The 12,241-nt window shown below is 41.8% G+C and overlaps 1 protein-coding gene across 4 annotated transcripts in view; it reads left to right on the forward strand.

Annotated features, from left to right (window-relative positions):
• Positions 1-12,241, forward strand: part of PCMTD1 (protein-L-isoaspartate (D-aspartate) O-methyltransferase domain containing 1) — a 64,276-nt gene that overhangs the window by 19,165 nt on the left and 32,870 nt on the right. Inside the window, exon 2 of one of the 4 annotated variants that reach the window (XM_044293165.1) lies at positions 8,405-8,852. The exons of 1 other annotated variant lie outside the window; for it this stretch is intronic. In XM_044293165.1, the coding sequence (XP_044149100.1) occupies positions 8,546-8,852 (307 nt within the window). In that variant the 5' untranslated portion in view covers positions 8,405-8,545. The remainder of the gene's footprint in view (positions 1-8,404; positions 8,853-12,241) is intronic. 2 more of the 4 variants (XM_044293166.1, XM_044293167.1) reach the window with 2 other exon arrangements.

Raw genomic sequence — 12,241 nt, forward strand, 5'->3', positions numbered from 1 at the left:
GCAGGATTAGGCCTCATGCACATGACCGTTGTGTGCATCCGTGGCCGTTGTTCCGTTTTCCGTTTTTTTTCACGGACCCATTGACTTTCAATGGGTCCGTGGAAAAATCGCAAAATGCACCGTTTGGCAGCCGCATCCATGATCCGTGTTTCCTGGCCGTGAAAAAAATAGGACCTGTCCTATTTTTTTCACGGCCAACGGTTCACGGACCCATTCAAGTCAATGGGTCCGTGAAAAATCACGGATGCACACAAGATTGTCATCCGTGTCCGTGATCAGTGTCCGTTTTTTCCTATCATTTCAATGGCAAACTTGACTTAGATTTTTTTTTCATTTTTCATGTCCGTGGATCCTCCAAAAAACAAGGAAGACCCACGGACGAAAAAACGGTAACGGATCACGAACCCCGTTTTTGCGGACCTTAAAAAAAAAAAAACGGTTGTGTGCATGAGGCCTTAGGGTCCATTCACACGTCCGTTGTTTCTTTCCTGATCTGTTCCATTTTTTGCGGAACAGACCCATTCATTTTCAATGGGTCCTGAAAAAAAACTGACAGCACAATGTGCGTTTTTCTTTTTTTAGGACCCATTGAAAATGAATGGGTACAGATCTGGTCCGCAAAAAACGGAACAGATCAGGAAAGAAACAACGGACGTGTGAATGGACCCTTAGTTGTATTTTTTTATTTTTATTTTATTTTTTGGGCTGTATATATAGTGTAATAAATAACTATTTTATTTTTAGGGGGAAAGGTAAAAAACTGTAATTTTTCACATTATTTTGTGGATTTTTTTTTTTTACGGCATTTACTGTGTGGTAAAAATAACGTAATTTTATTATGTGGGTCCGTTCAGTGATGATGTCAAATTTCTATATATTCTTACTATTGCTCTTTTTCTCTTGCAGCCTGTCAGCTCTGCAGCTGCTCCCTGATTCTCCTCCAGACTGGCAGCTGCTTTAGGCCTCGTTCACATTTCCACGTCTTTGTCACGTCCGTGAAAAAAAGCGTATGCGTTTTCATCCGTGAAGGATCCATGGTTGGTCCATGTGTCTGTTTTTACCATCAGTGTGTCATCTGTAATTCACTGACGTTGCTCAGCTGAAAATTAATTTCCAAAGAATCTACTTTTAATAATCAGTGAAAAACGGATGCAACTCGGACACAACACGGATGTGTGTCAGTGATTTTCACAGACCCTTAGATTACAATGGGCGTGCTTGGTCCGCATTACGGATCAAAGTAGTGCATGACCCACGGTCAATAAAAAAATACTGAAATGTGAACAGACACATTTAAATCAATAGGTGCGGGAGCAGCCGATGGGGGGCGGGGACGAACCTCCCTAGCATCGCGGGTGACGCTAGGGAGGCTCGTCCTCGCATTGGCTGCAACAACCCCCTCTCCCGAAATCGGATGTTTTCACCCGTGCACGTGGAGAAGCAGGAGCGGCGCAGGGAGCGGGCACCCAGGTAACAATATTACCTGTGAGGGGCCAGGCTCACGGGGGGCAGTTATTGATATTGGATAACCCCTTTAAGTACTTTTCCCACAGCCCAAGCTGAGCTGTGGCAGAACAGTTACTGTAGGTGGTTAAAGAGAACCTGTCATATGGAACATGGTATCTGAGCTGCAGGCTGCATGTTATAGAGCGGAGTGACCTAAGCAGATAGATATATAGTTTTATGTAAAAAGATTCAGTAACACTTGTGTTATAAATTTACATGTCTGCTGATTCTGGGCTTTGAAGTCCAGGAGGTGTCCTATCAGTGATTGACAGCCTTCCCTCTATGACTGTGTATACACAGATAGCTGTCAATTACTGATAGGACCGCCCAGAATGAGCAGGAATGTGAATGTATAAAATACAAGTTTTATTGGATCTTTTCCCACAAAGCTCCCCCTGCTCTATAACATGTAGCTTATATTGCATTTTCATGGTGGCAGGTTCCCTTTAATGGCTATGTACACATTTGGAGCAGTTTTTTAAAATGATTGCCTTGTACTCATTTTGAGCTATTTGTTTTTTTTTTTTTTTTTTTTTTTAAATAGGTCTGTATTAAAAATATAGCATCCTTTTTTCTGTACAGAGCTGACATGCTCTAGTAGCGCCCTCAGGCTGGGTCTCCTAGGCAACCTGTGAGGGTCCATTCACACGTCCGCAAATGGGTCCGCATCCGTTCCGCAATATCGGGAACGGATGTGGACCCATTCATTCTCAATGGGGCAGGAATGGATGCGGAGAGCACACTATGTGCTCTCTGCATCGCATTTCCGGAGCGCGGCCCCAAACTTCCGGGCTTCGTCCCCGAACTTCCGGGCTGCGGCTCTGCAAAAAAACCAAAACAAGAACAAGAATAGGCAGTTCTTTGGGGGGGTGCCGGCTTGGTGTATTGCGGATCCGCAATACACCACGGACGTGTGAATGGACCCTTAGTGTAATACGCTAACAGGCAATGCATTACAATACAGATGTATGCATTGCAGAGGGGATCAGACCCCCAAAAGTAAAATCCCAGAGTGGGACAAAAATAAAGTAAAAAAAAAAATGTAAGTGAAAAAAACACACCTTTCCCCTGATTTTATATTTTTAAAAAACACACAATTGGGTATTGCCGCGCCCGTAACGACCGGCTCTATAAATATATTACATGATCCACTCCGTCCGATAAACACCTTAAAAAAAAATATAAATAAAAACTGTATTAAAAAGAAAAGCCATTTTTGTCACCTTGCATCACAAAAAGTTCAACAGCAAACGATCAAAAAAGGCGAATGCCCCCAAAATGGTACCAATAAAACAGTCACCTCATCCCGCAAAAAAAGAGCCCCTACATAAGGCTTCTTTCACACCTGCGTTAGGTTCGGATCCGTCTGGTATCTGCACAGACGGATCCGCACCTTTAATGCAAACGGTTGTATCCGTTTGCATTACCATGAACAAAAAAAATATATTTTTTTGTTTTTTTGTTCATGATAATGCAAACGGATCCGTTTTGACTTAAACTGAAAGTCAATGGGAGGCAGATCCGTTTTCAATTGCACCATATTGTGTCAGTGAAAACGGATCCGTCCCCATTGACTTACATTGTAAGTCAGGACGGATCAGTTTGGCTCCGCATCGTCAGGCGGACATTGACGCGTTTTGGTGTCCGCCTCCAGAGCGGAATAGAGGCTGAATGGAGGCAAACTGATGTATTCTGAATGGATCCTTATCCATTCAGAATGCATTGGGGCTGAACTGATCCGTTTTAGGCCGCTTGTGAGAGCCCTGAAGTAGACATATGGGGAATGTTAAGTAATAAATATTTTATGAGGTATCACTTTCTGTTTTAATAGAGAAATAGAAATTTAGCAAATTGCGACTTTTTAAATTTTTTTGTCAATTTGGGATGTTTTCATAAATAAAGATTAAATATATTGACTCAAATTTATGACTGTCATGAAGTACAATGTGTCACGAGAAAACAGTCTCAGAATGGCTTGGATAAGTAAAAGCATTCCAAAGTTATTACGACAGAAAGTGGACACATGTCAGATTAGCAAAAAATGGCCTGGGCAGGAAGGTTAAAACTGGCCCGGGGTAGAAGGGGTTAACAGCTTAAGGACCTAAACGGCCATTACTTTGCGCCACATAACGAGCATTCTCATCCTGCGTTCTGTCCCCTGCCCCATGTGCAGTGCCGCAATCAGCGGCAGGGGCCTAGCTGTTGCTGACAGCCGGACCCAAGCTGCATCATCAAGCATTGGTGATAACGCTGATGCCGGCAGATTAACCATTCATATGCCGCGGTGCAGAGGCCTATATATTGTACTGCATTGAAACAGGGATCAGACCCTGTAATGTTGAAGTCCCATAGTGGGAAAAAATTAAAAAGTGAAACCAAAGTGTTTTTAACAATTAAAAAAGAAAGTTTCATGTAAAGAAATGCCCTTTTCCCATAAAAAGACACATAACATTGTGAGAAATAGAAAAAAACACAAAAAACGGACCTATTGGGTATCGCCACATTCGCAACGACCAGCTCTATAAAAACATCACATGATCACTTGGTATGACCCTTTGTTTTTGTTTTTTAGATAGGATGACAAAAAATGGCTTTTCTTGGCACAGTTTTTTTTTTTTTTTTTTTTTTTACACAGTGTTGACCAGACGTGTCAACACCTTTTTTAAAAAAAAAAAAAAAAAGGCCAAGAAAAGCGATATTTTTTATTTATTTTTTTGTCATCTTATCTAAAAAAAAAGGGTCATATGTACCCCAAAATAATACCAATCAAACCTGCATCTCATCCCGCAAAAAATGAGACCCTACCGAAGACAATTGCCCAAAAAATGAGATGGCTTTCAGAAAATGGAGACACTAAAATATATATATATATATATATATATATATATATATATATATATATATATATATATATAAATATAAATTTTATTTTTTGTTTTAAAAATGCTTTTATTGTGTAAAACCAAAATAAATATAAAAAATAGACAAATTAGGTATGGCCGTGTCCATAACAACCTGCTATATAAAAATAACACATAATTTGTGTAATACTAAAAGATCAAAAAATCGTATGTACTCCAAAATAGTACTAAAGAAACTGTCACCTCATGCCGCAAAAACTGAGCCCCTACATAAGATAATCACCCGAAAATAAAAAAATAGGTTTCAGAAAAAGTAGATACAAAAAACATGATTTTATTTTTTAAAATGCTTTACTATGTAAAACTGAAGCGAAAGAAAATTTAAAGTAGACATATTTGATATTGTCGCTTCTGTAACAACCTGGTCTATAAAAATATCACAAGATCTAACCAGTTAGGTGAACACTGTAAAAAATGAAAACTGTGCCAGAACAGCCATTTTTTTTACCTTGCCTCACAAAAAGCATAATATGGAGCAATCAAAAATCATATGCACCCCAAAATAGTACCAATAAAAATGTCACCTCATCCAGTAATTTCCAAAAGGGGGTAACTTTTTTGAAGTTTATACTTTAGGTGTTCATCAGGGAGTCTTTAACTGTCATTTGGCAACTTAAAATTATCCCAGTGAAATCTGCCCTCCAAAATCCATATGGCATTTCTTTCTTTCTGCGCCCTGCCGTGCACCCATACAGCAGTTTACGACCACGTGTGTGGTGTTTCTGTAAACTGCAGAATCAGGGCAATAAATATTGAGTTTTCTTTAAGTTGAGTTAACACCCATGATGAGTTACGGGAAAAAATGAATTAAAATGGAAAATCTGCCCAAAAAGTGCAATTTTAAAATTTAATCTCCCTTTTTCCTTTCTTGTGGAACACCTTAAGGGATAAAAAAAAAGTGGGTTTTGGAAATTTTCGTAAAAATTAAAAAATTTGCTTCTTAAATTCTAAGCCTTATAAGATCCCAAAAAATTTCATTTACAAAATGATGCAAACATGAAAGTGGACATATGGGAAAAGTAAAGTGATGGCTCTTTTAGGATGTATCACTGCCTTAAAAGCACAGAAATAAAAAATTTAAAAATTTAGAATTTTTCCTAATTTTCGGCCACGCTGGGTTCACACCTGAGCGTATTCGATGAGCGCTGTTTACAGGTGTTTTTATTGGGCGTTTTTGAGGCGTATTTTGGAAATACGCGTAGTACACGCGTTTGTGTGATTAACCACAGAGGCATTCAATGAAAAACTGACACAATACGCCCCAAAGAAGCTCCTGTACTTTTTGGGGCGTAGGGCATTTTACAGCACTGTGAAAACGCTCAGGTGTGAACCTAGCATTAATTTTGGATTGTTTAATAAATAAATGGGAATTATATTGACTAAAATTTTCCACTATCATGAAGTACACTGTATTGCGAGAAAATAATCTCAGAATAGTTTGGATAACTAAAAGCATTTCAAAGTTATTACCACATAAAGTGACACATGTCAAATTTCCGAAAAAACTGCCTGGTCCTTTAGGGTGAAAAATGGCAAGGTCCTTAAGGCCCCTGGCCAAAGATTCAAGCATTTATTGTAAATGAGTTTTACTAGGAACTCTGGTTCCCAATAGCAGCCCTGTGATCACCGGATGAACAGGCAAATGCTCATTCGTTGTCTGAAGCGGGCACCTATATATTAGTTTCTGGTTAGCATACCGTGCTATGTAAACAGCGCTCTATGGGGATGAATGATGGCAGCAACGGTCCCTCGACCCCATACAGTGGACGTGACTGCTGCATGTAAATGACGAGCAGGAGGTTATCAGGAATGAACAGTTAATTCAGCAATTGTCTTAAAAAAAAAATTATGTCTTGTCGCCCATTTCATTTTCCCCTCCGATCCTCCAGCCAAGGCATTATCATCTTGGCCTCGGCATTGACGTACCTGTATACACTGGACACCGCTGCAGCCAATTGCTGGCCTCAGTGGTATACAGCATGAGACCGTTGAAGCCGATGATTGGCTGCAGCCAAACACTTAGTGACCAGAGCAACAATGCTGGAAGTGACCGGGCTACAGTAGGCGAGTTCCTTTACGATGATATATGTATGTGTGTGTATAAACATACTTGTGGGACCCGCTCCCATCTCCAGAACTGGGCCCGGAATAGAGAGGGGGTCATGCCTGCTGACTCCGCTGTTTGCAGAAGTGCTGTTGAAGTGGTGAGACCCACACCTATCGGACGCTTATGGCATGTTCCTGATGGGAATATATATATTTATTTATTATTTTTTTTAATCCACTTTTGGCTGAAAGTTTTTTTTTTTTTAAACGTGTGTTGTATGAAACCATTCTCAATGTGGTTAATCGTTGTTAAAGGGGTTCTCTGGGCTTTTAATATTGATGGCCTATCCCCAGGATAGGTCATCAATATCAGATCGGCGGGGGTCTGGCACCTGTATGAAGGGAAGGCGTGCGCATGTGCCGTCTCCTTTCCCTCTTCCTGCTGGCTGCTGCTATGTCTTTGGCGAGCAGGAAGAGAGACAGGAGACGGCACGTGCACAGCTTCCCTTCATACAGCTGAGGATAGTTCATCAATATTAAAAGCCCGGAGAACCCACAACACAGTCTGTTGCGTCTGCCATCATACAGTTCTTTATATCTTTTTTTTTTTTTTTTTTTTCCTTTCTTTTTCTTGTTTAAAATGATTCCTCAGGTATGACCAGTAGACCACAGTGACATAGTGTTCGTGGTAGCATTGTTTAATGCAGCCTGGGGTAGAGGTAGATTTGGGTTGTGGTCCCAACAATGCACCATAATACGCTATAGGGGTTAGAACATTTACATGACCCACAGCTCCAAATCTTTTGTTTCTTTTAAAGGGTTTTCTACTTTTTTAAATTTCCACACCAGCCTGCGGTACCTGTGGAAAAATTCACACTCGTCTCATATTCTTTAAAAAAAAAAGCCAAAAAATACTGTCCAAAATGGTACCAATCAAGTCTACAACTTAAGTCCTGGCACGGCTCATTGGGGAGGAAAATTAAACTTGGGTCTTTGGATGTGGCGGCACAACATGGTATTCAAATGTAAAATGTCATTACTGCCTAAAATTAGAAAAACATATACCACTCCGGAAAAACATGGGGGTTTGAAGGCCAAAATAGTCGTCCTCCTCCTTAACCCTAAGTTCACACTTGAGCGTTAAACCGCGCAACACATGAAAACCAATGCTTCCCTATGGGGCTGGTTCACATTTTCGCGTTTTACAGCGCGTTTGAACACGCTGTAAAACGCCCGACGCTCAAACAAGTACAGGAGCTTTTTTTGGCGCGTTTGACGCGCGTTTGGGCCATAGACTCTTTGGACAACACTGCTGTCAATCACCCAAACGCGCGTCAAACGCGCGTTTACTATTACAAGAAACGCGCATGAAAACGCGCGACAAAATCGCGCATAAAAACGCGCGTTTGCAAAACGCTTAGGTGTGAAACCAGGGTAAAGGTGTTGTCGCATTACATTTTCCACAGTTTGACTGGAGCATCGGACACGCATGAGTGCTGCCGCTTCTGTTCAACTCTGTTGGACTGCCGGAGATAGCTGAGCGCTTGTACAGTACTATCTCCTTGAGCCCCATAGAGTTGAATAGAGCAGCAGCACGCATGTGTGTACACCGCTACATACAAACGAGGGAACATGGACCCCCATTCTAATGATCATCAGGGCCCCCAATGGTCAGACCCTTATCCTTCTTTTTATTTTTTATTTTTTTTTCTTTGATTTATTTAAAGTTAAAATGCAGTAAAATAAATAAGGTTATATGAAATAGTCAATTACTACATTAGCACTTGCATGTGAACACTTTGTCCTTGGGGTATTTCGAGATTATGCAAATATCCTCAGTTTTTAATGTTCCCAGTCACGTGTAATGTATTTTTTTATGACTTTATTCACTTCTAACTTTTGCTGATTTTATAATCCTAATCCCTTTGCAGTGTTTCTTCTGCAGGGTGCATGAACAGTAGGTGCCCCGATGAGCTGCTAGATTTGACCTCGCACAAGTGAGCGATCTCCTGACACTTTCTTCTGTGCTTGGCGAATGTCTTACCAAATCATTTGAAAGCAATTGATAGAAGATGGGAGGAGCGGTAAGTGCTGGGGAAGACAACGATGATCTGATTGATAATCTTAAGGAAGCACAGTATATACGCACTGAGAAAGTAGAACAAGCCTTCAGAGCAATCGATCGAGGGGAATATTACCTGGAGGGATACAGGGACAATGCTTATAAGGACTTGGCCTGGAAGCATGGCAACATACACTTGTCTGCACCGTGCATCTACTCTGAAGTCATGGAGGCCCTAAAACTTCAACCAGGATTGTCTTTTCTTAATCTTGGAAGTGGAACTGGATACTTAAGTACCATGGTGGGCCTTATATTAGGTAAACCATTTTCCTGCTTCTGTAAATTTCCTAGAATAATGTTGTTACAGTAGTCATTGTGCCTACAGGATGCTGTATACCGTTATATTGTACTAATGTAAATGTCTGGTGAGATGCAATATCAGATCTAATCTCATTAGTCAGAAGTGTCCACTGGAAGCAGAAGTGATCCCGATATATTGGAACACATCCACAGGGATTCACACGTTTCCAGTGAGACACCAATGCAATGGCTTCTTCCCTGGTCTGCAGTTGGATTAGGCTATTGAAGCTACAATAAGGTGTTGCATATAATGTCTTACCAAAGGGGATAATGGTAGCCACACCCCCTGATAATCTGCTCGGGAACTGCCTCACAGAAAGGAGCTATCTCCAACCACTGTGCCATTTTTCAGTCTAAACGAATGGTCTGGTATTTAACTAAAATAAATTGCCAAAGTACAGGAAAGTTGATAAAAAAAATATAAAACCCTAAACTATCATTGAACTCTATTTCCTTGTCCTGCCTCAATCCACTGCAGCCAGTCACTGGCCTCAGCAGTGGTGCTACTATGTACAGCATATCCCCTGTAAATACATGGCGCCAAAGAAAACATGTCGGCATTTTTGACGACCCCCTAAGAAAATAATAAATGCTATATGGGGACTAGGGAGACCTGAACCTAACAATGTGTGCCATCCGTAATACTACATACAGAACGTGTAGGGTAGAGATACCGGCTCATTGTTTCTGCAATAGTATAAATCCGCATGCTCGGTGCCTTGGTTTTTCAACCTCCTTTGCAAGTACAGAGAAATAATGGAAAGATTGAGACTCCAGCACTCACTTTTTGAAGTGTCAAGTTCTCCGTCTTTATTTAGCAATTGTGCACAGACAATACAAGGCTCAATTCTCTCTGGTGTAGGCTGTTTTCGCGTTTCGAAAGGTTCTTATTCGTAACAGTGGTGTGTGTGTGTGTGTATAGTGTTCTCAGGTATATATAGGAGCTCAAGTGTGTGTAATTAGCGCTATAGACACTCCCACTTTTAAACAAGCCATATGGGGGAGAGGGAATAGCATGGAACAATTCAAGTTCCACCCCTTTGCGCAACACTTGTCTCTCATAGATATCACCTGGAGCACCAAATTCAGTCCACTTTGGTATCTGACATGCAGAGATTTACATAGAAGTGTTTTAAAAGCAAACATGTTTCAATACATATAAATTAGCTTTTCTATCATAATAAAATTGTTATTATGTGACATGCAAATAAAATTATGAAAGTAAAATAAAAAGGCAGTGTGGAAAAAACTCTGCTTCATGGTTTACTGCATTGAATAGGTATCCATTCACATTACAGTTGCGTTATTTGTCATTTGAATTTTTTCCCCTCCCCCACGACAGCACCACTGACAGATGGCTCCGCCTCCACGGACAGGAAACCTGTAGCATAAAAAAGGTGGAGCCACTCTCCCACCTCAGTGAGGTTTCCTGTCCCTGGAGCAGGAGACGTGTAGCTGTTTTCTCTTGTAGGGACCCATGGCTAGGAAAGCCTAGAGAGCCATGGGTCACGCCAGCCTTACCAGGCATTTTACCTGAGGGATGGTGGTTGGTCCGGGCCGGCCGCTTTTCCTAGGGCTGAAGACACCGGTCCCTCAAAGGAGCAGGACCGTGTGTTGCTGCGATGCAGGGCAGCTGTCCCAAACGCGCACCCCGTGGGGACTGCGGGCGGAAGGAAGCTGGAGCAGTGGAGCGCGTCGGAGCGCCAATCCGGAAGTCGCAGGAATGACGTCAGTTAAGACGTTATAATGTCTTAGCGAAGGGGACGACTTCCGGTCCGGTGACCGGAAATAAAGGTATCTCGTGCGTTTCAGTGCTCGGAACCCACAGTTGGAGAGGAGAACGCTGGAGGTGGCCTGTGCTTCCTTTCTAGGTCTCTGTGCTGCCAGTTTTTCCTCATTCATACATTCCTTTTTCCCAGGGGGTCAAAAAGGGTCAGAGTAAAATGCCGCTTCATTTAGGCACGGCGCTCCCAGGGAACATGTGGAACTCTCGGAGGAGAGGTGCTGTTCCCTGCGGCATATTGACTATTATCCTCTATGCCTCCAGGAATATTATGGAGGAAGAGAAAAGACCAGAAGAAACGGAATCTGAAAAGCAGCCGGTATAGAAGATGCTTCTAAGGGGTAAGACACAGAGTTTTTATGAAGTTACTAATGTATTCCTTCGTATCTATCATTGGTTTTTTAGATGGCAGCTAAAAAAGCCACATCAAAAAAGAAGAATGAGTGTGCATTGTGTAGATGCCCCTTGTCCACTTCCTATAACAAAAAGTTATGTCAGGATTGTATTGAGAAGACCCTGGCGGAGGAATCCCCTAATTTTATGAAGGACATTAGAGAACTAATTAAAGCGGAAGTTAAGGAGTCCCTTAAGACTTCAAAAAAATCTAAAAAATCAGTAGACAAGACGGATTCAGAAGCAGAGTCCATTAGCGAGGATGATAGGGACGATAGGTCGGAAGATTCATCCTTCGCGGAGGAAGAACAGGAGAAAAAATTCTTCTTCCTTGTGTCCGATACGGAAAAATTGCTAAAAACTATTAGAGCTACGCTAGAGCTGGAGGACGTGAGGGAAGATAGATCTGTGGCGGACGCAGTCTTTGAGGGACTGCGTGAAAAGAAAAGATGTTTTCACTTACATAAGAGCGTATCGGCTTTGATAGAAAGGGAATGGAAGAAGCCTGACAAAAAAGCCTTCGTTAGTAAAAATTTTAAGAGAAAGTACCCCTTTGAGGAAGAGGCTACTACTTCGTGGGATAAGGCACCTAAATTAGATGTGGCCATTTCTAAGGTTTCCAGGAGATCTTTATTACCATTCGACGATATGGGATTTCTGAAGGACCCAGTAGACAAAAAGATAGACTCTTGCCTCAAGAATACTTGGGAAGCATCTACTGCCTCCTTTAGGCCTAATATAGCAGCAACCGTTACGGCTAGATCCTTAGCCTTGTGGCTAGAGAGGTTAGAAGGTCAGTTAAGGGATAAGTGCCTTAGGGATCAGATCTTAAATTCTTTACCAACCCTGCAGAAGGCCGTGGATTTCTTATCAGATGCTTCAGTGGAGGCAGTTCGACTATCAGCCAGATCTGCTTCCACCTCCAACTCCGCCCGTAGTGCTCTTTGGCTTAAGAACTGGAGGGGAGGCGACGTGGCCTCTAAACAACGATTGTGTAGTATCCCTTGTCAAGGACAGTTTTTGTTTGGACCAGATTTAGATGCCCTGTTAGAAAAGGCAGCAGATAGGAAAAAGAGAATGCCTCAGGAATCCTCCTTTTCGAAATTTAGACCTTACAGACGTCCCTTTCAGAATGTTCCCAGGTCTCAGGGAAGGAGACAGCCGGGAGAT

The sequence above is a fragment of the Bufo gargarizans genome, chromosome 5, assembly GCF_014858855.1.
Source record: "Bufo gargarizans isolate SCDJY-AF-19 chromosome 5, ASM1485885v1, whole genome shotgun sequence".
Taxonomy (NCBI): domain Eukaryota; kingdom Metazoa; phylum Chordata; class Amphibia; order Anura; family Bufonidae; genus Bufo; species Bufo gargarizans.